Source organism: Schistocerca nitens, chromosome 9 (genome assembly GCF_023898315.1).
Source record: "Schistocerca nitens isolate TAMUIC-IGC-003100 chromosome 9, iqSchNite1.1, whole genome shotgun sequence".
Lineage (NCBI taxonomy): Eukaryota > Metazoa > Arthropoda > Insecta > Orthoptera > Acrididae > Schistocerca > Schistocerca nitens.
Genome location: NC_064622.1, coordinates 485,406,950 through 485,433,190, shown reverse-complemented (window position 1 = coordinate 485,433,190; position 26,241 = coordinate 485,406,950). Strand labels below are relative to the sequence as shown.

Below are 26,241 nucleotides of genomic sequence, written 5' to 3'. Positions count from 1 at the left end.
CACTGCCGTAATATAATAGGATGAGCCAGGGGAGAGGTCGGCTGTGGCAATAGCCTCAGCTGCTCTGTGATTATATCCCCAAGATATGCTTGTGAAGCAAATCATACATCATCGATACAGAACTGTTCACGGCTTTTGAGAGCTCTGGGTCAGATTGAGGTGCAGTTGCACATAAACTTCTCTAACTTTTTGATTAGTGATAATTGTCACATTCACCAACCAGAGAAGCAGCTCTGAAGTACTGGACACTTCTTTCCATCTACAAGCCCAGATTTTTGTGTTCTCGCTGTTTAGGCAGAGAGTCCTGTGTGTCTATTTGTGAACAGGAGTGGCCCCAAATTGGAGGAAAGTGAGCAGGAATTTACATCTGTTTGTTATCTGTTGTGTACCTCTTTCTGGTCACTCTGACATGCCTTCTACAGTTGTTGGTAGGACCCTCAGAATGGTGCCCAAATATCAGTCTACCAAGTATTTTTCATTTTATACTATGGCAAAAGCTGCTGACTAATCCTGTACATCAGCTAATGGTGAAATAATGACAAATGAGATTTGCAGTTTTCTGTGTCTTTGCTACTCTGCATTACTAGGGATGCTTGATCCAAACAGTTAGTTATCAGTGATTTGCTTCTTTTCATTTACCCCAGCAGTATTTATGCTTATTGCCTTTTAAAGGTAGCAATGTCTTACAGAAAGTCTTTATTAACAGCTTTTAATGTTGTGTATTTTTTGTGTGAATATATTCATTAATGTTAGTGAGCATGATATGGAGTCAGTTGGACTTTAACAAAGAGTTTAATCAGTTTGTGCCTTGCGTTCCTAATGTTTTAACCACATATGTCTTACCAGTGTAAGAAATGTTGCTAATAACTGTGGTTTTGAATACCAAAATTTAAAAAGATTCTATCAGTTTTTTATGCTTCTATCCACTGTCTTCCTGTTTTGCAAACTATGCTCTGTACCAAATAGTTTTACAGTCAACTGTGAAAAAAACTTAAACAAAAGAAAAAAGTAAATGATACACTCCAGTATGCATCCAGTTTGGAATATTTTAATAAAGTGCTGTGTTTTCTTCTGAGAAAAGTTCTATATTTCCTAGGAACATGCACTGTTGTATGTGACTATGAGACTGCCTGGGTGAGCTCTTTCACAGCCTACTAATTGTTTTGGACAAGTGGATGCCTCTTTGTATATTCAGGATTAGTGACAAATGGTTATATTAATTTTTGTTGTTGTTGAATTGACAGATACCTCCCTATTTGATTTTGCCTTCAATTTGTGGAGTGGGGTGACACTTTAATAAGAATAAACGTTTCTGTCTAATTGTTTTAATTGAACTTTTCATAGGTAATGTTGAAAAGGCTACAGATAAGCATACACTCGAGATATTAAATGGTAAATATTTCGTTGGAGTGTTGTGATGTTTAAGTTCCTGTTTAACTTAGCAATCAGTTCTGAAATAATTCATTTTTCGAATATAAAGTAAAATGTGATTTTACTGCATCCTCCTCCCACTCTCTTGAACAGTCGAAAATGTGCTGGTAAAAAATATCACACACTTTTTTTTAGTGACATCAATCTCTTACCTCTCACTGCTTGCATACTGTAGTCTTTTTATCTAATTGTTCTCTTAAAGAAGCCCATCTGCAGTAATTTTGTTTATATTAACAGAGGGACTACCAGAAGCCCAGTTGGTTACCTCACTACCAGCAGCATGAGCCTCTGTCGCCGCAGCAGCCGCCGCCTCTTCCTCCGCCGCCGCTACCACCGCCTCCACAAGCCCAGCAACATCAGGCGCATCCTCCACAGCATCAACACCAACACCAACATCAACACCAGCACCATCACCCTCACCCTCACCCTCATTCTCATGCCCTCTCTTCTTCGGGGACCGGTGACACTTCACAGATAGATCCGAACCAGGTGGAGGATCCAAATGCAGGAAACAATATCGTCGTGGTTCGGAAGGCTGTGACTGCACCCGTCTCTGTTGTTGTATGTATACATTCTTATAATCTTGTTTTTATATATACAATGCTAATAGATTTAACAACAATATGGCAGAGTAAATTGCTATTCATGACATAGAGGAGGTGCTGAGTGGCGAGTGGCAGACAGGCGTATTTATAAGTGTGTGTGTGTGTGTGTAAAAGTTGAGCATGTATGAATATTTATATGTTTTTATAAATCTGAAGAACTTTGTCAGATAGCTCAATCAGTTTTTAAAGATACCTGTCTGCTGCAGAAAACTTGCTCTATATGGTGAATCACGCTCTATCCTAATTTGTATTGTTGTTATTCAGTGTCAGATTTTTCCACTATTTAATATATTTAATGTTCTTTCGATTTCTCTGATATCTTTTGAGCACATTCTGAAAAAAGTCTTTAAAAATATCTCAGATATATATTACTGGAAACATGGCAACATGTTTGTCATTTTTTGAAATAGTGTTTCCTGTGGATTTACATTGCAATGGAGAAAAAGTAGTGTTACACTATTAATAATATTAATAGTAACCTTAGACTTTTTACAGATGATGTAGTTATATGTAATCAAGTACTGTCTGTAAGAAGCTGTATAAATATTCAGTCAGATCTTGATAATATTTCAAAGTGGTGCAAAGATTGGCAATTTGCTTTAAATGTTCAGAAGTGTAAAATTGTGAACTTCACAGAATGAAAAAAATGTACTGTCCTAGGACTATATTATTAATGAGTCACAGCTGGAATTGACTAACTCGTGCAAATACCTGGGTGTAACACTCTGTAGGGATATGAAATTAAATGATCACATAGCTTAAATCACAGGTAAAGCAGGTTGTAGACTCAGTTTTATTGGTAGAATACTGCAGAAATGCAATCAGTATACAAAGGAGATAGCTTACAAAGCAGTTGTGCAAATGGTCCTAGAGTATTGCTCAAGTGTATGGAATCCGTACCAAACAGCACTGACAGGCGATATTGAATGTATACAGAGAAGGGAAGCACAAATGGTGACAGGTTTGTTTGACCTGTGGGAGAGTGTCAGATGCTGAAGAAACTGAACTGGTGGACTCTTGAAGATGGACATAAACTATCCCGAGAAAGCCTATTTATAAAGTTTGTAAAGTGGGCTTTAAATGATGACTCAAGGAATGAACTTCAGACCCTATGTATGACTTGCATAGGGATTATCTACATCTACATCTACATCCATACTCCGCAAGCCACCTGATGGTGTGTGGCGGAGGGTACCCTGAGTACCTCTATCGGTTCTCCCTTCTATTCCAGTCTCGTATTGTTCGTGGAAAGAAGGATTGTCGGTATGCCTCTGTTTGCGCTCTAATCTCTCTGATTTTATCCTCATGGTCTCTTTGCGAGATATACATAGGAGGGAGCAATATACTGCTTGACTCTTCGGTGAAGTATGTTCTCGAAACTTTAACAAAAGCCCGTACCGAGCTACTGAGCGTCTCTCCTGCAGAGTCTTCCACTGGAGTTTATCTATCATCTCCGTACTGCTTTCGCGATTACTAAATGATCCTGTAACGAAGTGCGCTGCTCTCCGTTGGATCTTCTCTATCTCTTCTATCAACCCTATCTGGTACGGATCCCACACTGCTGAGCAGTATTCAAGCAGTGGGCGAACAAGCGAGCTGTAACCTACTTCCTTTGTTTTCGGATTGCATTTCCTTGGGATTCTTCCAATGAATCTCAGTCTGGCATCTGCTTTACCGACGATCAACTTTATATGATCATTCCATTTTAAATCACTCCTAATGCGTACTTCCAGATAATTTATGGAATTAACTGCTTCCAGTTGCTGACCTGCTATTTTGTAGCTAAATGGTAAGGGATCTATCTTTCTATGTATTCGCAGCACATTACACTTTTCTACATTGAGATTGAATTGCCATTCCCTGCACCATGCGTCAATTCGCTGCAGATCCTCCTGCATTTCAGTACAGTTTTCCATTGTTACAACCTCTCGATACACCACAGCGTCATCTGCAAAAAGCCTCAGTGAACTTCCGATGTCATCCACAAGGTCATTTATGTATATTATGAATAGCAACGGTCCTATGACACTCCCCTGCGGCACACCTGAAATCACTCTTACTTCGGAAGACTTCTCTCCATTGAGAATGACATGCTGCGTTCTGTTATCTAGGAACTCTTCAATCCAGTCACACAATTGGTCTGATAGTCCATATGCTCTTACTTTGTTCATTAAACGACTGTGGGGAACTGTATCGAACACCTTGCGGAAGTCCAGAAACACAGCATCTACCTGTGAACCCGTGTCTATGGCCCTCTGAGTCTCGTGGACGAATAGTGCGAGCTGGGTTTCACACGACCGTCTTTTTCGAAACCCATGCTGATTCCTACAGAGTAGATTTCTAGTCTCCAGAAAAGTCATTATACTCGAACATAATACGTGTTCCAAAATTCTACAACTCATTATGAGTACAAGATTAGATTAATTGCAGCTCCCATAAAGATATGTGACTGTTGTACCCACAATCCATATGTGACAAATCCTAGTAACTGGTACAGTTGGACATACTGTCTGCCATGCACTTCACGGTGGTTTGCAGAGTGTAGATATACACTCCTGGAAATTGAAATAAGAACACCGTGAATTCATTGTCCCAGGAAGGGGAAACTTTATTGACACATTCCTGGGGTCAGATACATCACATGATCACACTGACAGAACCACAGGCACATAGACACAGGCAACAGAGCATGCACAATGTCGGCACTAGTACAGTGTATATCCACCTTTCGCAGCAATGCAGGCTGCTATTCTCCCATGGAGACGATCGTAGAGATGCTGGATGTAGTCCTGTGGAACAGCTTGCCATGCCATTTCCACCTGGCGCCTCAGTTGGACCAGCGGTCGTGCTGGACGTGCAGACCGTGTGAGACGACGCTTCATCCAGTCCCAAACATGCTCAATGGGGGACAGATCCGGAGATCTTGCTGGCCAGGGTAGTTGACTTACACCTTCTAGAGCACGTTGGGTGGCACGGGATACATGCGGACGTGCATTGTCCTGTTGGAACAGCAAGTTCGCTTGCCGGTCTAGGAATGGCAGAACGATGGGTTTGATGACAGTTTGGATGTACCGTGCACTATTCAGTGTCCCCTCGACGATCACCAGTGGTGTACGGCCAGTGTAGGAGATCGCTCCCCACACCATGATGCCGGGTGTTGGCCCTGTGTGCCTCGGTCGTATGCAGTCCTGATTGTGGCGCTCACCTGCACGGCGCCAAACACGCATACGACCATCATTGGCACCAAGGCAGAAGCGACTCTCATCACTGAAGACGACACTTCTCCATTCGTCCCTCCATTCACGCCTGTCGCGACACCACTGGAGGCGGGCTGCACGATGTTGGGGCGTGAGCGGAAGACGGCCTAACGGTGTGCGGGACCGTAGCCCAGCTTCATGGAGACGGTTGCGAATGGTCCTCGCCGATACCCCGGGAGCAACAGTGTCCCTAATTTGCTGGGAAGTGGCGGTGCGGTCCCCTACGGCGCTGCGTAGGATCCTACGGTCTTGGCGTGCATCCGTGCGTCGCTGCGGTCCGCTCCCAGGTCGACGGGCACGTGCACCTTCCGCCGACCACTGGCGACAACATCGATGTACTGTGGAGAACCACGCCCCACGTGTTGAGCAATTCGGCGGTACGTCCACCCGGCCTCCCGCATGCCCGCTATACGCCCTCGCTCAAAGTCCATCAACTGCACATACGGTTCACGTCCACGCTGTCGCGGCATGCTACCAGTGTTAAAGACTGCGATGGAGCTCCGTATGCCACGGCAAACTGGCTGACACTGACGGCGGTGGTGCACAAATGCTGCGCAGCTAGTGCCATTCGATGGCCAACACTGTGGTTCCTGGTGTGTCCGCTGTGCTGTGCGTGTGATCATTGCTTGTACAGCCCTCTCGCAGTGTCCGGAGCAAGTATGGTGGGTCTGACACACTGGTGTCAATGTGTTCTTTTTTCCATTTCCAGGAGTGTAGATAAATAAGTCTCTGCAACGTGATATTGCCCAGACTATTACAAGAATAGCAGAAAAGACCCTTAGAAATTCTGACAATCCCTTTGAATATAGATTTGTTGTGGCCACTGTGACACACTAGTTTACTTCAAGTGCTGCCACTGGCCAGCTGCTACAGACACTAGGTCAGAGTTGTTCACTTAAGGTGGTCAATATTCTTCATCTTGCCACTGTGTCCAGTCTGATAAAGCTGAGTCAGCACCTCACCCCAGTCAGCTCAATAGAATGGAAAGAGACTAGAATTTCTCATTACAGATTCTGGGCGATTGGATTTTACAGTAAGAATTATTAAACTGTTTGATCAGAGGCCTCATTTGGGTGAGAAAGCAATTTTCATATTTTCGCAAGCTGACTTGCTAAGCCTTTTACTCAAATGGATATCTCATCGCAGATAATGACAATATTAAAGAAACGTGGAAGTCTTACTGTGTGACGATATGAAAAGGAAAGTTGCTACTCACCATATTGTGGAGATGCTGAGTTGCCAATAGGCACAACGAAAAGACTGTCACAAACAAGCTTTCACCCTCTAAGCCCTTTGTCAAAAATAGATGATGCGTGCATGCGTGTGCGCGCACACACACACACACACACACACACACACACTGGTGTAGAATACAGGATTTGTCTAAAAATTTTCAGGAAAACTTTTGGAAAAATAGATTTATTTGAGATATTGCTACAGTGCCTCAAAATTCTTCGAAGTACAGCCGTCGAGCATTGTACTGCCAGTACCTTTTCTGCAGCCCAAAGGCACTTTTAGGTGGATTCCAGGAGATCCTTAAGGGCAGACATGCAAGTTTCTTTGGCGGCACAGGATCCTGTGGTGGTGTCCTTTGGGAAAGTATTTCACTTTTGGGAACAGGAAATAATCTGCTGTTGCCAAGTCAGGACTGTAAGATAAGAGGGTAGGTAAATTGTCACAATGCGGTGAATAATGTTTATAAAATAACTGGGTAAATGATCCGCACAATGGGAGTTGCTGGAAAACAGTGGACCTATAGACTTTTGCAAGATATGGAAAGAAGAAAAGGCATGAGCTGACAAAATAGGCATTGTGATCACTAGAGACCGGATTATATGCACCATAAAAACCTTAAAATATGCATGAAAAATGCGTAATGCGTGTGCATGTCAGTTACTAGGAAGAGTGCTGGTCATGCGAAAAATCGATACATTTAGAATGCTGATATCATTTTCTAAATACTTTGTGGTAGAGGTTAGGAAGGGGGCCTTTCTGGGATCATTTTCTAAAAATTTGCAAAATGGGGTCACATCCCGTGTTTCAAGAATTGTTCCTTCTTTGCTATTGTTGTCGGTAACAAGTGGATGCAATGCGAGTGAGTCACACCAAAACAGTTGATATGTACAGGACCAACTTTGAGATGTATCGCATGCTGAGACACATGCTCAAAAACCCCATAATATTTTATTTAAAAAGCAACATACAATCATGAATTTTTGATCAGCATTAACTTTTAATTAATACTATTGGACAAAAGCACCATTTACAATTTATTTTACATTTTTCTACTACTATAAACACAAACGACCAAATTTTCGGTAGTAAGATTGTGTCTTCGTTCGCTCAAAACATTTTTATAAGCAGAAAAGGACTGTTCTACATCAACTGAGGTACCTGGGCAGTGTTTGAATTTGGGTGCTATGTTGGCACTTATTGTTTCTGGTAAAAGTTCACCCATTCCATTATTAAACCATCAATTTGGCACAAGGGTTCAAAGCCTGGATTATTGTTTAAAATGTTTTCAGACTTTTCTTTCAGTTTTCTTGGGAATACCTCCGGCCATGAGGAGTTTGCTAGAATAATTTTATTCATTAACTCAGTAAATTCATTCAACACCAACCCTTGTGTTTCAAGCTCTTTAATACATGCAGGTATATGGGAAAAATGAGAGATAATCACAGCAATGTCTTTTTTAATACCGGAATCATTAAAAGCTTCCTTGCACTGGCAAACCGACAAAGCCTCTGCACTATCGCAGTTGTTTACTACCCCTCTAATGGCCTCAAAATGTTCTATGTAAAACAACACAGCTTCGACCCATGTAACCCAACGAGTTGCCACTGGTTTGTGAGGTAAAGGCACATTTGGTAGTTTTTCTTCGTAGGTCTTGATGCAAGCAGAAGCCTTTAGAAACAGTTTTTTTGTGGATGAAATCGGTTTATTTACATTCACAAATGTGGAACATACTTCTTGTTATAACGTCAAGTTGAACAAATATATTTCTAGGGCGACACAGTACATGTAAGTCACAGATCAAGTAAACAAAGTAAGACGTGTGTACACTGTAACAGTCAAATCAGCACTGAGTCAAAGTCTAGCGGCCGCTGGCTGACTGGCCACTTAGGTGGCACGGCTGCTGCATGGCTGGCAGGCGGCGCCGCATGTAGAGGACGCGCGTAACTGCGCGGCAGCGCTTTGAAAGATCGGCAAGTCACAACACTTTTCCCCCCTTTGAATTTTTTGCACTGGTCTTGATGGAGGTGGCCAGTAGATTGCTAACGTCCATAGGTGTTGTTTGACTGGCCATAAAGTCTCGAGGAGGAGGCTTCCTGTACGGACGGAAGTGTCCCCGAAGACAACGGGTCGAGATGTGCCCATTGCGGCAAGTCCGGTTGTTATAACAGGAGACACGGGCGATGTGTCGGTGTCCGTAGGAGAAGGATGTGAGTAGAGTTGCTCCGAAAGATGATGGTCATCTGGTTCCTGCATGGGCACATCTCCTGGTGGTGCCAGGTCTTGTGCTGGCACCAATATGATGATGAGAGGACTGTGTTGTGAGTAATGAGAGATTCCAGTCTCCCGAGCATCAGGTAGAGCCGAAGGTGGTATAGCGGCATCCGGAACAGGTGTTGCCGGCACACGAGGCCGAAGCTGGTCCGAATGACGCACTGCAACACCAGTGTCTGTCTGGATTTCGTACAGGCGTTGGCCACGGTGTTGTAAGATGTGGCCAGGACTCCATTTGGCCACCTGCTATATCCCCCCCCCCCCCGTACCCATACAAGGTCGCCGGCGGTGAAACGGCCAAGCGAAGACACCCGCGGCCGTGAGGTGGAAGGCCGCAGAAGATGAAGTAGCGTGTGGGGCTGTCGGCCATGTAAGAGCTCAGCCGGGCTGTGGTCGCCCATGGGGGTGAAACGGTAAGAAGCCAGAAATTGGAGAAGCGCATCATCACCAGCAGCAGAAGAAGTCAGGAGTTTCCTCATCTGAGCCTTAAATGTGCGGACCAGTCGTTCAGCCTCACCGTTTGACTGTGGATGGAACGGAGGGGCCGTGACATGCATGACGCCGTGATGGTCACAAAAATCCGCAAAATCGGAAGAGGCAAATTGCGGACCAGTATCAGTAACAAGAGTAGAGGGAAGGCCTTCCAAGGAGAAAATGGGAGCTAGAGCATTGGTGGTTGCCGCGGTGGTAGGCGATGTGCAACAGACAATGAAACGAAAGTTAGAGTAGGAGTCAATAACGAGACGCCAATAAGTACCTAAAAAAGGTCCCGCAAAGTCAGCATGAATGCGCTCCCAGGGCTTCTCAGGCGATGGCCACGGTGACAAAGATGACTTCGGGTCAGCGGCCTGTGACGCACAAGGGCCGCAGGCAGCGACCATGTGTGCGATTTCAGAGTCGATGTCGGGCCAGTACACATGATGGCGCGAAAGAGATTTTGTGCGAGAGACACCCCAGTGCCTTTGGTGAAGTAGGCGCAAGACCAAAGCCCGCAAATACGCAGGTACCACAACACGCGGTGAAGCATTGTGGGTGGAAAGGAGGATAAAACCATCCCTAGCCGTGAGGCGGTAACGCAAAGTGTAGTAGTTCCGTAACAGATCAGAAGTCTTAGCGGACCGACAATCTGACCAACGCTTCTGAATACAGCGTAAAACAGGGAGAGGGTAGGATCAGAACCCGTAGCAGCTGCCAGCCGGTCCCCAGTGATGGGGAACCCATCCACAACCCGCTGCACGGCAACATAAGTTGGAAACACAAAAGTTCGTCCCTATCGAGTGCCAGATCAGGACCCATGCGAAGGCGAGACAGTGCAACAGCATTCACATGTTGAGCCGTCGGCCGGAAATGAATCTCATAATTGAAACGAGACAAGTAAAGAGCCCAAAGCTGGAGGCGGTGTGCAGCCTTGTTGGGAAGTGACGTTGATGGATGAAACAAGGAAACAAGTGGTTTGTAATCCGTAACAAGATGAAATTTGGATCCATAGAGAAAAACACCAGACTTATGAAGAGCATAAATAATGGCCAAAGCTTCTTTTTCAATTTGAGAATACTTTCGTTGGGCATCCGTGAGCGTTTTGGAGGCATAAGCAATGGGTTGTTCAGAACCGTCAGACAAACGTTGCGCAAAGATTGCACCAACCCCGTATTGAGAGTCGTCCGTGGCAAGAACAAGATGTTGGCCGGATCGATAAGTAGCCAGGCACGGGGCCTGTATCAGGATAGTCCTCAATTTCTGGAAAGCCGCATTGCATGACACGGACCAGTGTAAAGGCACGTTTTTATGCAACAGGCGATGCAACGGCTGAGCCACCGGAGCAGCAGACGGTAAAAACTTGTGATAGTATGCTATTTTCCCCAAGAAGGCCTGCAGTTCCTTAACAGATGTAGGGCGAGGAAGGGCATCGATCGCAGCGACAGTTTGCTGAAGCAGACGAATACCATCCCGAGAGAGTTGAAACCCCAAGTACGTGATAGATGCCTGAAAAATTTTGATTTCTGAAGATTACACTTAATACCGGCAGTATGTCGGACATGAAAAAGTGTGCGGAGATTATGAAGAAGTTCTTCAATGGTGGAGCCAGTGACAACAATGTTGTCCATGTAATTTATACACCCAGGAACAGGGAGCAATAATTGTTCCAAGAATCGCTGAAAGAGAGCAGGGGCGCTGGAAACCCCGAATGGCAATCGTTTGTATTGATAGAGGCCGATAGGCGTGTTAAGGACCAGAAACTGCCGGGAAGCGGCGTCGAAAGGAAGTTGATGATAAGCTTCTGACAGGCCAAGTTTAGAAAAATACTGGCCTCCAGCAAGTTTAGTGAACAATTCGGGGCATAGGGTAAGTGTCGATGAGTCATTGAGCATTTACAGTGGCTTTGAAATCACCATAGAGACGAATATCACCATTGAGCTTAGCAACAACAACAACAACAACAACAACAACAACAACAGGAGGGGACCACTCACTGGAAGTGACAGGAAGCAAGACCCCCGAAGCAGTGGGACGATCCAGCTCCCGTTTGACCCGATCACAAAGGGCCACAGGAATGGGCCGAGCCCGAAAAATCTTGGGCCGAGCAGTGGGTTTGAGCGTGATATGAGCTTCAAAGTCGTTTGGGTTGCACGGTCTAACCCAGGAGAAAAAAGGGACGAAAATGTCCTCGCCAAGGAATCCAATTTAGCATAAGGAATAGCATCAGAGACGATATTGACAGAGTCATCTATGGAGAATCCAAAAACGCGAAAGGCATCGAGACCAAAAAGATTCTCCATGTTACTATGGTCGACCACAGATATGGAAACAGTGCGAACAACGGATTTGTAAGATACCTCAGCATTAAATTGTCCAAAGAGAGAAATCTTCTGTTTATTGTACATCCGTAATTGCCTAGTGACAGGTGATAGGATTGGAGAACCCAACTGAAGATACGTCTGAGAATTGATGATAGTGGCAGCAGAACAAGTATCCACTTGCATACGAACATCCTGACCAAGGATTTGGACAGTGAGAAATAACTTCCCTGAAAGGGAAGAAGTACCATTGATGGACAACACAGAATCAGAATCAGCATCACATTCATGAACGTCAGGTATGCGGTCGGATTTGCAAACGGATGACACATGACCCTTCTTTTTGCATTTGTAACACATGGCCCAACGTTGGGGACAATCCTCTCGTTAATGTATCGTAAAACACCGCGGACATGAAGGAAGTTGCTGTGGGTTTTGCTGCAGTTGCTTAGAGGTTTGTTTACGGTTAGGCCGAGGCTGCGCTTGGGAGCGTACTGCGGCCACGTTGGCCGGCGGGCACACACCGCACGCTTCGTCAACAGTGTAAAGAGGTTGTACTTCCCCGACGTAACCCCGTGCCTCTGTTTGCGCTCCAGCGGCGTGAGAAATTTCAAAAGACTGAGCGATGGATAGGACTTCATCTAGAGTTGGATATGCCAACTGAAGGGCACGTTGCCTAACTTCTTTGTCGGGCGCTGATCGGATAATAACATCCCGTACCATGGAATCGGCGTAGGATTCTTTGTGAACGTCGGTAACAAATTGACACTTTCGACTGAGGCCGTGAAGTTAAGCAGCCCAAGCGCGATAGGATTGATTCGCTTGTTTTTGACAATGATAAAAGGCAACACGAGGGGCTATCACACGCGTATGCTTTTGAAAATGTACGGACAGAAGTGGACACATTTCAGCAAACGACAAAGATCAGGAACTTTCAAATAAGCCAACTGCAACAACAACCGATACATTTGAGGTGAAATCCATGAAAGGAACAGAGACTTACATATTTGGTCGTCCGCGACATGAAATGCCAAGAAGTGCTGTCGAAGATGTTTTTCGTAATCAGACCATTCTTCCGTCGTAAGGAGGAAAAGGAGGGAGAGACAACGACGAGAGACGCCCTGCATTGGATGCCGCGACGAAATCACGAATCGCAGATGTGAGAAGCATTTGCTGTTCAATTAGACCTTGCAATAGTTGCTCTAAAGTAGCTATGGAACTCGTGGGTCAACGATGAAAAAGAAAAATTCACTACCTCGTCGCCAATTGTTATAACGTCAAGTTGAACAAATATATTTCTAGGACGACACAATACATGTATGTCACAAATCAAGTAAACAAAGTACACTGTAACAGTCACATCAGCACCGAGTCCAAGTCTAGCGGCCGCTGGCTGCCTGGCCGCTTAGGTGGTGCTGCTGCTGCATGGCTGGCAGACAGCGCCGCATGTAGAGAACGCGCGTAACTGCGTGGCGGCACTTTGAAAGATCGGCGAGTCACAACACTTCTCCAGCAATCCGATGTATTCCATGAGCAAAGCATGTCACATGAATCAAATTGGAATAAAATACTCGGAGGTCTTTTCTTGCTTTTATCATATTGGGAGCAGCATCTGAAATAAACACAAGCATCCTTTCATCTGCAGAAGATTCTGGAAATATTTTTCTAGTGCCCACATTCACAAATCTGGCGATTGTAGAATGGTTTACTTTCTCAAGTTCTTTGCAGGCCGCTAAATAGGAAGAAGAAGGTTCTTCTTTTAAAGTACAAATAGTTAACTTTGCAGTGTAGTGGCCATAGCTGACATCCAGATAATGCTGTCCTTGAGTTCATTGTGTATTTCTTCCACAACATTTATGTAAATTGTCAGTGTGTTATTTTTACGCAATGTTAATTCATCTGGTATATTTTGATTTAAGCAATATTTGTGCAGGAAGCCTTTGAGGATAGGGTTTGTACATTTGTGAAGAGGCATATTGCTTGCAATGAATGCTTCACAAGATCTATGTTAAACCGACTTTTTTGGTTACCTTTGGACAAAATCCTGCTACTGCAACTTGCTGTTGTCAGAAATTGTCATGGCCTTTTCTTCTGCATTCCTGCGATTTGAAGGCTTGTCTTGACATGCCGGTCTATTTGAAATTATTTTTTCAAGAAACATTTTTCTCACAAACTCGACAATGTAAAACAACTCCGTCCTTTGTAAATGTTCCAGGATATTCAGCTATCCACGAAATGACATTTCTTTTTTCGGACGGCATGTTGCACAACACGTTACACACTACATGTTGTAAACACTTTAAGATGTGTACAAGTAAATAGAAAGCTAAACTGAAACAATGGACATGCATTTAAAAGCTTATGTGGTTTAATTGTTGCCGACACATATGTATGACAGCAGAGGGAATTAACTGGGGACACAGGCATAGGAGCATTGACTCTCTGCCTGTTCCTGTTACTCTTCTGTAATGATTTCACTAGGCAGTGGCTTCTCGGTTAGCAATTGCACGCAGTTCTAGGTCGTGGTCAGTCTATGAGACATCAAAACTAGATCGAGCTAGAGACCGCCCATCTAAATTTTTAAAATATTGTAAACATAGAGCGAAAATATGCATCATCACTAGCTTTTAGTTAAAATATGCAATAACTGGTGAAAAGGAGATAAATACGCAAATGCATATAATCCGATCTCTAGTAATCAAAGTTTTAAAGAAAGGTGAAAGAAAGAAATATTGTAACTACAATGGTATCTTTTTAATGTCTCAAGTGGATAAACTTTATGAAAGAATTGTAGAGCATAAGCGAAGATGCCCCATTGAAGAAAATCTTTTGGTGGAACATTATTGAACCAATTGAACCAGGAAGGGAAGATCAACAACAATGTAATTTTTGCGATTTAATTAATGGAAAAATACTGTGAACACATCTGAGACCTGTGGCTAGCCTTTTTGGATATAAAGGAAGTGTTTGGTGGTGTGAACAGGGAAAAGGTGTGGGAAACACAAAGAAAATTGGAATGCAAGGTGACATGGTGCACAAGATGAAGAATTTGTATGAAGATACCCACAGTACAGTCAAAACACGCTTATAAATGACTCAAAACTACATCAACAACGTGGGTTAAGGCAAGGTGGAGTCCTGTCTCTTCTTCTTTTTGTTCCCTTAATGAACAAGATCCAATGAAAGTACACCAAATTATTGGTGGTGGAAGAAATGAAAGCTATGTTGTTTGCTGATGCTGTACGTCTGTGGGCCGACTCTAAAGAAGACTTTCAAGATCAAATAAACACCTGAGCAGAAGCTGGTCTCATCTTCAGCCGGGAGGAAAGTGAGGCACTGGTCATGAAAATGTATGAGAAACCAATGAGACATGTTGAAATGGTGGGAAAATAGCTACTAATGACTGATTATTTTGGATATCTTGGCAGTGTTGTCTCGGGTACTGCTCCTATAGATGAAGAAATCTCTCACAGAATTGAAGCACGTAGTAACTTCTATCATATCATTAAAGACCGAATATGGAACAAGACTGTATCACTCAAATGTAAAAGTGTCATCTGGGAAACCTATTACATGCCCATTTTGACATATGTGGTTGTGAAACATGGACTTGAGAAGTAAAGACATTGGCGTAATTCAGGCAGCTGTGATGAGGTGTGTTCTTAGCGTGATTGGAAACACGTGGAGGAAATCTGAAAGCAGGCTTAAGTTGTAAGACTAAAAGACAAAATAATCTCACAGCAACTGGCGCAGTATGGACATGTGCGACATGTGGTTGCTCACAGGCTACAAAGACTAACGTACAGACTGAAGCTCAGAGATGAAAAGTAAGAGGGTGACCAAGACGTGTGTATAAAGATAAATCTGACTTCAAGTAGAGGAGACATTTCAGAGATGGCATCGAAGAGGAGAATAATTTAAATGACGGTACTTGGTTGAGAAGCCTCAATTGCCAACCTGTTGAATAAGATGGAACAATGTGGGATATGATTATGAATCATTAAACTGTGACAACTTACTGAAGAACTATAGCTGTTTGTTATAAAATAATGTCAATTTCTACCATTCTGAACTCTTGTGTTATCTAAATAATACTTTGTACCATATTTACCCGAGTGTAAGACGACCGCCCCCCCCCCCCCTTTTTAAGAGGCTCCTTGAAAAAAAAATTATTTTTAATATATTCTGACTGTTTGCCATTTATTGATTATCTAGATTTTGATAGTGCTAGGATAAATAAAATAAACAAAAAAAATTGTTTACATTAATTTTCTGACTATTTTTTGCTCTGCTTTATAACTGTTTCTTCCTCCCTCATGTATGTAATCAGTTTATATCTGTTCTTTTACTAAGAAGGGATGACATGAAAAGAGGGCCAGATGATTTTGTGAAAGGTGTAGTGGTTGGACTTCAAAATTAGTTATTGCTTATAGTTTATCTCAAATGGGAGAATCATTTATAAAGAAGCATCTTACTTATGCAACAGCGTAAGTGTGTGGGACTGGATAGAAGACCTGTAATCTTATCGTGAAAATATTGGAAGTTGTGCCATTGCCTGTTTAACAAAAGGATGCCATGACTATGTTAGTTGAAGTTAGTTGAAGCTGAAATAATGACAAAATAATTTGAAGGTATTGGACTTTGAAATCCCTGAACTAAGTGTTCGAGAAGACAAGGTTCTTGGATATCCTGGCCATGCAATGTGCACTAACAGCATTGACAATTTCTGTTGGCCAGACGCATCTCTTTGTTATCGGCATATTGTGACAGTCCCATAGACAATTTAAAACTATGATAAGAAAGATGGATTACTGCTAACTAAATTATTTGAACAACTGATTGCATTAAGTTAAATATATTTTATGATGTTTACTTAAATGTTGCACATTACAAAATGGTTGTCGCACCTGTAATAGAAAAGGCATCTAGTCGTAACTAGAGGTAAAACAGAAGTGTGTCTCCTTCGTAGCAACGTGGGAGATATAAAAAAAATCATAGATTTATTTAAACAAAAATCTGTAGTCTATGGCATCACAATTTTTAATCATCATCATATCACCCTGATAGCACAGCTTTGGAGGTTTTTGTTATGGTGAGACTTGAGAACACAGATTTTTTCCAAATATGTAGTGGATTTCACTTCTATATTGATGTGAGAATGTTACAACGTCTCTTACTTCCAAACATATTTCTTGCCCTCTGCTCTCTCAGTAGCTGTGTAGAAAACCACCTGACACACTCCCATTCAATTGTGTCATACGTCATGTTGATTCTGAGTACAAATGGATCCAGGTAAACGACAGTTTTAATATGGTAACCATAGCCGAAGTATGCAGTGTAAATTCACTTGTGTGGCAGCAAGAAGTAATTTGCTGCCTACTCGCAACTCCCCTCCCTGCACTCATTATAGTACTCACGTAAGCTTGTGTTACTGTTTCCCCTTAAAGCCTTCCATAGTTCTGTGCTTGAGCAACAGTGAAACACAGATGGGTATATCTTCTAGGGTACAGGACATATTTAACAACAGCAACTAATACATAAATAAAAGGTTACAATCATGATTCAATCCCATTCTCAAACTTCTGCTCGTCCTGTGATCTAGTACCGTCTGTTGGTGCAATCTCCACAGTGGGTCTTTCTGTTATAATTTGTTCTTGCGAGAGCAATTACAGTCAGTTTAATGTGATTGGTTTGATTTTTAAACATTTAAATCCGAGTTAATTTTTTTTCTTGTGCCATCTGGATGTCAGAATCCCGTTCTAAAGCTGATTAAAAGCTGATAACATTTCTCCTGATATTCTAATATCCGAAAAGCTACCAAATTGTCATTTGCGACACAGTTCGTAAATCATTGGTTTTTCATACCCAGATTAAATACTGACTTGGGTTCAGAATCATGTAACTGTTTTTGAAGGACAAAATTTTTGCCTTTGAACATTACCTTTACTTCAGAAGCCGCATAAATGTATGCATATGGTACTCATACATGTATGACAACTTCTATTGCAAACCTATTCAAATGCAGCAAAAGTGGGTGAGTTTATAGAATTTAATGCTATTTCCTCATGTATTTCACAAAGTTGTCAATCTTTTAAACAGTAGTGCATACTTTGCGGTTTCTGTATCCATCCGTTGCACAAGCACCGCGAGTCAGATGTCACAAGTTTGATAGAACGAGGTTGTTACTGTATAGAGCGCTTCTGCGTATCAGTAAATCTCGAGCCTATTCAAACAAAAGTACTGTTTGCTAGGCTCTACCCTTCAGAACTCTTCAAAATAAATTTGTACAAAACACAGCTGCCAAAGCTTCATCTAAAAATGAAAGGTGACCCCTACATTAATCTGTTAAAATACTGTAAAAATGTTTACCTCAGCAGAAATAGTTTAATCTGTGAATATAATATGACCTTGTATTTTTTGAATGACGAATTTGGGGAAAAACCTCATCTTATAATCAGGTAAATACTGTAGTATAAATTATTTAAGAAATATTTCTTAACAGACTTTTAAGTGCTTGAATTTTAGTTATCTTTTTATTCTACTTGAGCAATTTATTGTATGCTTTATTCCTTTATCGAAAATTGTGTCTGTTGTTTGTGTACTCTTGGTAAATGTAAGTTTAATCTGACTCTTGTTCCATGATCATGAATGCTGTTGTTTGTGTGGTAATTGCTGATGTTCTTCTTGTTGTGGCAGGTGAACCCACGCTATCCAGTCAGAACCCCAGCTGTTTAAACAAGTCTCTATAGGAAACTCAGTTGCATTTTTAGTTAATATTCCAATGGGCCTTTTCTTTGGTTTGAAGACTGTGTTCGTGATTAGTGTATGATGTTGTTCTGGACTTCAGTTGAACGGATGGCTTGAAGTTTCTCCCCACACTAACCTAACTTGTTTAAGCTTCTTTATTTCTGCATAACTATCACAACCTAAGTACATCAGACCTACTTACTGTGTTCAAGCCTTGGTCTCTCTTTGCAATATTTATTCCCCACACACTTTCTTAATTGCCAGTGTGACAATTCTTTGCTGCCTCACATGTATCCTATCACCTGAACACTTCTTTTGGTCACGCTGTGCCATGAATTTCTGTTTTTCCAATTTGATTCAGTACCGCTTCATATTATTCAATCTACTCATCTAATCTTCAGTATATTTCTACAGCACCTCATTTCAAAAGCTTCTATCTTCTTCTTGTCTCAGTTACCTGTCGTCCATGTGTCACATCCACACAAAGTGACACTACAAACAAATACATTCAGAAAAGACCTCCTAACACTTAAATTTATATTAGTTGTTAATGAATTCCTCTTTATCAGTTGCCAGGATGGAATGTAAAAATGTTATGAAAAGGAAAGTTGCTACTCACCATATAGCGGAGATGATGAGTCGCAGATAGGCACAACAAAAAGACTGTCAAACAAGTGAGCTTCCAGTCAACAAGGCCTTCATTGGACTTAGACAAAGTACAAAGTAGACACACACACACACACACACACACACACACACACAGAGAGAGAGAGAGAGAGAGAGAGAGAGAGAGAGAGAGAGAGAGAGAGAGAAAGAGAAAGAGAGAGAGAGAGTCACACAAACACAATGTGGTTTCAGTTGCCTGAGACTGCAGTCGTGCGTGTTGCGTTTGCATTTGTGTGTGTGTGTGGTCAATTTTTGACGAGAGCCTTACTGGTCAAAATCTTTATTTGTGACAGTCTTTTTGTTGTGTCTATCTGCGACTCAGCATCTTCTTTATCAGTTGAAGACATAAAGTCTGAAAATGAGTCAGTGATTATATTTTGTCATTTTATTTTACAAGTCTGTCTTGATCACACAAACTTTTACACTTCAATATTACCGGGTTCTGTTACTGCTGTTGATAGCATGCATTTTATATCTGTCCTACTTCGGCCATCATGAGTTATTTTGCTGCCCATATAACAAAATGCCTCTACTACTTTCAGTGTCTCATTTCCTAATCTAATTCGCTCCACATTGTCTGATTGACTTTTACATTCCATTACCTTTGTTTTACTTTTATTAATGTTCATCTTGTAATCTCTTTTCAAGACACTATACATTTCGTTCATCTAGTCCTTAGATGCATCTCACAAAATTAAAATTTCATTGGCAAACTGCAAAGTGTGTATTTCTTTTTCCTGAACTTTAATTCCCTTTCCAAATTTCTCCTTTGTTTCCTTCACATCTTATTCAATGCACAGATTGAGTAGCATTGGCAACAGGTTACAACCTTATCTCAATACCTTTTCAACTATGGCTTCTCTTTCCTGTCCTTTGAACGTTACAGTTGTGGCCTTGTTTTTATACACGTTATAATAATCCTACAGTCTCTGTATTTTACTCCTGCTATATTAAAAACTTCAAAGAATGTAGTTAGTTCACATTCTCAAAAGCCTTCGATAAATCTACAGATGCATATGAACATAGATGTGCATTTCTACCACATATCTTCTAACATACGTTGTTGGGTCGATATTGCATATGTTTCTCCAGAACCCAAGCTGACCTTCATTGAGGTTGGCTTCTACCACTTTTTTCCATTCTTTTGTAATATTATTTATGTCAGTATTTTACAACCACAACATATTAAATCGACTGTCCAAAAACATTCATGCCTGTCAGCACCTGCCTTCTTTGAAATTGGATTTATTATATTGTTCCTGAAGTCTGAAGTTATTTTGTGTCTCTCACATATCTTGCATAGTAGATGAATAATTTTGTCATGGTTAGATCTTCTTAGGATCCAATAAATTTGAGGGAATGTTATCTACCCAAGGAGCCTTGTTTCCACTGAAGTGTATCAGTGCAGTGACAAATTCGTCTCACAGTATAGTATCTCCCATCTCATCTTCACATATTTTTTCTTCTCTTTCTATAGTACTCTCCTCGTGTTTGTTCCTGTCTTACAGAGCTTTTCCTCATATCTTCCAGCTTTTCCTTCTTTGCTTAGTACTGGTCCTCCATATGAGATCTTGATTTGCATACAATTTCTTCTCTTTTCTCCAAAGGTCTCTTTAATTTCAGTACGCAGCATCCATTTTTCCTCTAGTTATGCAATCTTCTGCAGCCTACCATTTGTCCTCTAGCCATTCCTGCTGAGCCATTTTGCACTTTTGACAAATCTCATTTTTATGCATTTTTATTCCGTTGTACCTGCTTCATTTGTTCTATTTTTATATATTCTCCTCTTGTCAATTAAATTCAATGTTTCATGAGTATCCAAGTAATTCTACTATGCCTTGTCTTTTTTTACCTATGTGATCATTTGTAAACCCTACCTATTTCATCTCTGTTACCTATTCATTTTCTGTTGTATTCATTTTCGTTTCAGTCTAACATTGCCTATTGTTCCCTCTGAAAGCCTCGGGAAGCTCTGGTTCCTTCTATTTATCCAGGTACCATCTCCTTAATTTTCTACCTTTCTAAAATTACTTTAGTTCAGTCTGCAGTTCATAACCAATAAATTATTATCAGAGCCTATTGCTACCTTTGAAATTACTTTATAGTTTAAAATCTGATTTCAAAATCACCATGTCGTACCATTGAATGACGGTTGGAAATTAAATAGTGGAAACTATTTATTCACAAGCGATACAAAAAAGTTACATGTTCGCACCTGTTACTGTCCTTCAAAGTAGTCACCAGCAATGCAGAAGGCTTAGTATACCATTAGCAGAGCCTATTCTGTTGATGGTGAGAATGTATGGAACAGGTCTGAAGTGAATGCCAATAAGTAGTTCCTTCATCTTCGGAATCAAACCAAATTCACAAGGACTTAAGTCCAGGGAGTTTAGTGGATGGTACAGTAATTCCCAGTCCCATCGACAGAACAGAGCAGCCATAGCTTGCGCTGTATGCGCCCACGCATCGTCGTGCAAAATGATGGGTGGGTTGCACAGAAAGTGTTGCCGCTTCTTTCGCAAAGCTGGTCGCAGGTGATGCTCTAAAAACGAACAATAACACTGTGCATTGATGGTCTGTCGTGGAGAAACATAATGCGTTAGGATAACACCATCACAGTCGTACACGAGAATCACCATAACTTTCACCATACTGGGGCTCTGATGCACTTTCGACTTTTGCGTCGACCCATAATGACACCATTTGTTGGATTGGTGTTTCAGTTTTGGCTCGTACGATGTGGCCCATGTCTCATCCAGTGTTACGATACAGCATAAGAAAGCCTCTCCTTCGCACTCATAGTGCTCCAAGTTCGTCTGAGCAGCGTCTTAACACATCCATTTCCGCATTTCCATCGAGTCATGTGGAACACATCGTGATGCAATTTTTTCGCATGCCTTCAGGATGCGAAGTGCAGTCATATGTACTAATGCAGTTTTGTGGGTGAGCTCACGAATCGTACGGTGTCGATCACTGTCCACTAACGCAGCAACAGCATGCACATCTTCTTCAGAGACACTAGGACGACCTGCCCGATGCATGTCTGCCGCAGTTTGCAGACCTACGTTGAAGGCTTTTACCCAACGTTCTACAGTTGTGTACGGCACTGCCAATTCTCCGCACGCCTCTTGAAGGCCTTGATGACACTGACGTGCTGTACAACATCTGCCACATTCAATCTTGATCCAACTCCATTGTTCCTGTTTCGAAAACATATTGACATTGTTATGTTAGACTGCTTGCTCACAAGTGACTGTGTTTCCCTCGATTGTGCGCACGCCGGTGATGTGGGACAGGCGAGTCCATTTGCTCAGAGGTAAGGTAGATACGTCAAAAACGTGTGCTATCAGTGGCAATAGTAGTTTCCATTGCATAGTGTCTCCACAGCAGTGTTTCCACTATTTAAGTTTCAATCTATGTATGATCAATCCGAAACCTTCCAGTGTCCTAGGTCTTTCCCACCAATACAGTCTTCTTTCATGATTTTTAAAACAAGTGTTGGCCATGAGTATGTTATCATCACTTTGAATAAAACACTCTAACTTTCGATAGCGGCCTCCACCATCGTCATCAGGAATTAAAATCACTGGCTGCCAGGCTGACACGGTGTTCCACAACTATATAAGTAGAACACTGGTGCCAGCCTTAGCAGTCAATGACTGTAACTGCAAATGTGATGATGGTGAAGACAGTTATTGAAAAGTCAAGTGTTTTACTTGAAGTGACATGGCTTGTAAACTGAAGAGATTTTATTGGATTTATGTTATGAAGACATTAGGCTGTTATCTGATACCTATTTCTGTGTCCAATGTTTCATCACCCAGTGCTGGAGATTTCCTCTGTGGCAATAAAGACTCAAGATAGTAGCTTCAAATTCAAAAATTCTTAGCATGCTATACCATTTTATATGCATCAACGCCACACTCGGGTCATGATGCCGTGAGACTGCTTCCTAGCATCACTGTGTCATGTTGACATGGGCTGTCGATCATGTAGTGTGGAAGAGTTAGCCCTACTTGCTTTATTTAGCACTGAGGCTCACAACTAGTCTAATTTAATCTGTTCTTCTTTTGTGTTAAAGTTGTTTTTATGATTCTGAATTTCTGTTTCCCCTTTGGATAGTGTAGCATAGTAATAATTAGTGTTCGGATCGATATGCACTTAAAACTCACAAAATATGCGCCAAAACTCCTCAAAATATGCAGTTAAATTATGCTCTTACTGCCACTATATGCCTTTAAATATGCAGCTAAAATTCTTTAATTATGCCTTCTCTTAGATCAATTCTTTAAAATATGCATCTTACTTGGGAAAATTAATGAGTAACCATCAAATATTTTCAGTAATGGCTATAATTGAGTGAATAAAATTAAGTATAATATTGGTGCTTACATGATATGTTTGGTAAATTCTAAAAATTAGAGTTTGTTTGACCTACTAACATTTTTTCCGTATTCTCTACATGAAAATTTTTCCTGTGGTCAGATAATAACATTTTCAATCTTGAAAATGATCGTTCAACATCACATGACACTACAGGTAAAAATTTAAGAGCAGCAACGTCAGACGACGTGAAATCATCTAGATTCTCGGAGCATTTCTCTCCTTCCAGTAACTGGGCGGACTTCTGAATCGTAGACCAACCAAGATTTCTATGAAGAATTGCATCCAATTTTCCTCTGAGTCTCTCATCGATCGGACCTGGCCAACTCTTGCTCTGTGTTCTGAGTCCTACGATGACAGCCACTGCCTTCGTAACTTCCTTATTATGAGTCTCGGGTTTCTCAATTAGGTCTGGAAGGCCACCCAAGTGCACTCAGATGAAAGATAGGCTGTGTAACATGCTGGAATTCTTCATGGTGTCCGTAGCTGTTGTTATGGCTAAATTTTTGCTATCTTCCAAGCCCTTTAGGACCTGGAACAAGAAAGTAGTAATCTAGTGAATGTCGGTTTCAACTGAAAACTGCTGTACAGAGAAATAAGCGTAGTATTGGAATTCTATGTTGTGTTCATTTTCTTTGCTTATTCAACTTCTCCAGAACTACATACTCATCCATACCTCTTCAACTTTTCTGTGGTTGTCTGCATAATAGTTTACAGCTGAAATTCACATTCCCCACCTCGTCAAGACTGGTTCAGGTGGCAATGGGCAGTCAGAGTGAGCAGTCTTGAAAGCTCTCACTCGACTTGATGCCTTGATGAAAACCTTCTTTGCTGAAAATATAAGGCTGTTGACCTCTGGCAGTGCGGCTCTGACCTCTTCAGCGACTCGATGGACGCCATGAGCGAGACACGTGAGGTGAATAATTTTAGGGTAAAACATCCGACTGCTCTTTGCGGCCTTCACCATATATGCGGCACTATCTGTCACAATGGCCAAAACCTTGTTCTCCCCATGTTTCTGATCTTCACTTCTCCATAGCACGCCTGAAAGAAAATCAAAGGATTTTGCAATTTTTTTTATTATTTTACTATTGGCTCGGGACATGATGTTTAAAACTAATTATTGGCTTAGGATATGATGTGAAAAACTGCACCTTTATATTACGTATAATTTATTTTAAACTATTCAATATCGGCAAAACTTACACTCTGCTTCCTTCACAGTGCGTGCAATCGTGGTGTGTGTCATTCGTTCCACTTCTTCGCACAGTATGAGGTGTCCTCATCCAGCCTCATTGGCAGTGTGTTTTCCAATTATGGCGTGCACCATATACCGACTGCAAGAATCAGTGGTTTCGTCAATGGATAGCCAGACTGGAGAATCACCAATGCCTTTCCTAATATTCTCCAATGTCTGTAATAGAGAAACTAAATTAAAAAAATACACATAAACATGGGGACAGTATGTAGGAGACACATACATGAAAACAAACTATATCCATTTTAGCACCTACCTATATTTTGACTATTTTCTTATGTATATACATTAACCAAAATAATAGTCGTTTAATTTGCACAAAAAAATTATATTCTTTAAAAATAAATTTACTTTCTTTTTTCCTGTGATGAAGATTTCGAGACAGACTGTCTCCTCCTCAAGTCCTTTCTTCATTTGTCTTTTTCTTTTCACTCACTTTAAATTTAGTTTTCTTTAAATTCAAGTAACAATGTTCATTTTACAAAAATAAACATTCAAACATAATTTAAATTTATTTATTTTTTTTATAAACTACTATTATTTTGGCCCATGTATATACCAAATTATATCCATTGTCTTTCACATACCTACGTTAAAAAAAAAAATACTGAAAAACCTCACCTTTTCATACAGTGGGCCCACATAGGTCTTTCTGAGCATTGACTCGTGAGGAATATCTTTTTCCTGTGTATTTTTTTTCAAGAAGGTCCTTAATCTTTCATTCTCCAGTTTGTTCAAGGGGATGTTTGCTTTTATTAAAGCCTCACAAAGATCTCCATTGAACTCATTTTTGTCGTTCATATGCTTCAAAAATGAGGAGATCAGTGGTTGCTGTGAAGTTTTTAAACTTGTCTTGGTTACGTTGTTCTGGTGTTGAGTTGTCTTTTTATGCTGATCCAGTTGAAATTTTTTCTTAACCCTGGCCTAAAGTGTTGGAGAAGTGAATAAATATCAGTAAGTACGTACAGTTGTACAAAAATGTAAGAGAGCAGTGTGTACCTGTGAGATGGTCACTCAAAACAGTGAATTAAGACTACAAATAAGTTTCTAAAAATTGGAACTTTGATCCCCTCATAACATTTAACATTTTTTTTCTAATTTGCAAGAACGCCGAAGGTAATTCCAAAAGGTTTTTTTTGTTCCCTCCCATTCCTATGTAGAAAACATGCATGCAAATTTAAAAATTAACTTAATAATTATTTTAATTTCTCGGAAATATTATTGAAAAAGAAAAAAAAACAAAATTAAACTTACCTCTTTTTCACATAGTTGGCAGAATATTATTTTTCTGTTTGTTATGTACGCACAATCGCTCTCGATCCATTTCCTTAAATTATTGGTTTTTGGCCTGGGCACATTCATAATTTGAAGAAGGTAGCAAAGAGTTGATGTGAAGAGCATGGAAACACACGCAAGAATGATTCACATTCCGAAATGCCAACAGTAACTAGTAGAGCATAGTTGGCGCATTGCAGAGATCAGGTGAGCGACGTGAATGCATATTAAATGCAGACAACGAATACTGTAGCACGATTCTCCTCCGATAATCCATCTTACAACAAAGAACCATCAGAAGTCTTTAGCATCCTTAT

General features: G+C 41.2%; 1 protein-coding gene across 4 annotated transcripts in view; it reads left to right on the top strand.

Annotated features, from left to right (window-relative positions):
* Window positions 1–26,241, top strand: part of LOC126203389 (homeobox protein slou-like) — a 143,136-nt gene that overhangs the window by 23,913 nt on the left and 92,982 nt on the right. For all 4 annotated transcript variants that reach the window (XM_049937694.1, XM_049937696.1, XM_049937695.1 and 1 more), the window contains exon 3: window positions 1,669–1,992. In XM_049937694.1, the coding sequence (XP_049793651.1) occupies window positions 1,669–1,992 (324 nt within the window). The remainder of the gene's footprint in view (window positions 1–1,668; window positions 1,993–26,241) is intronic.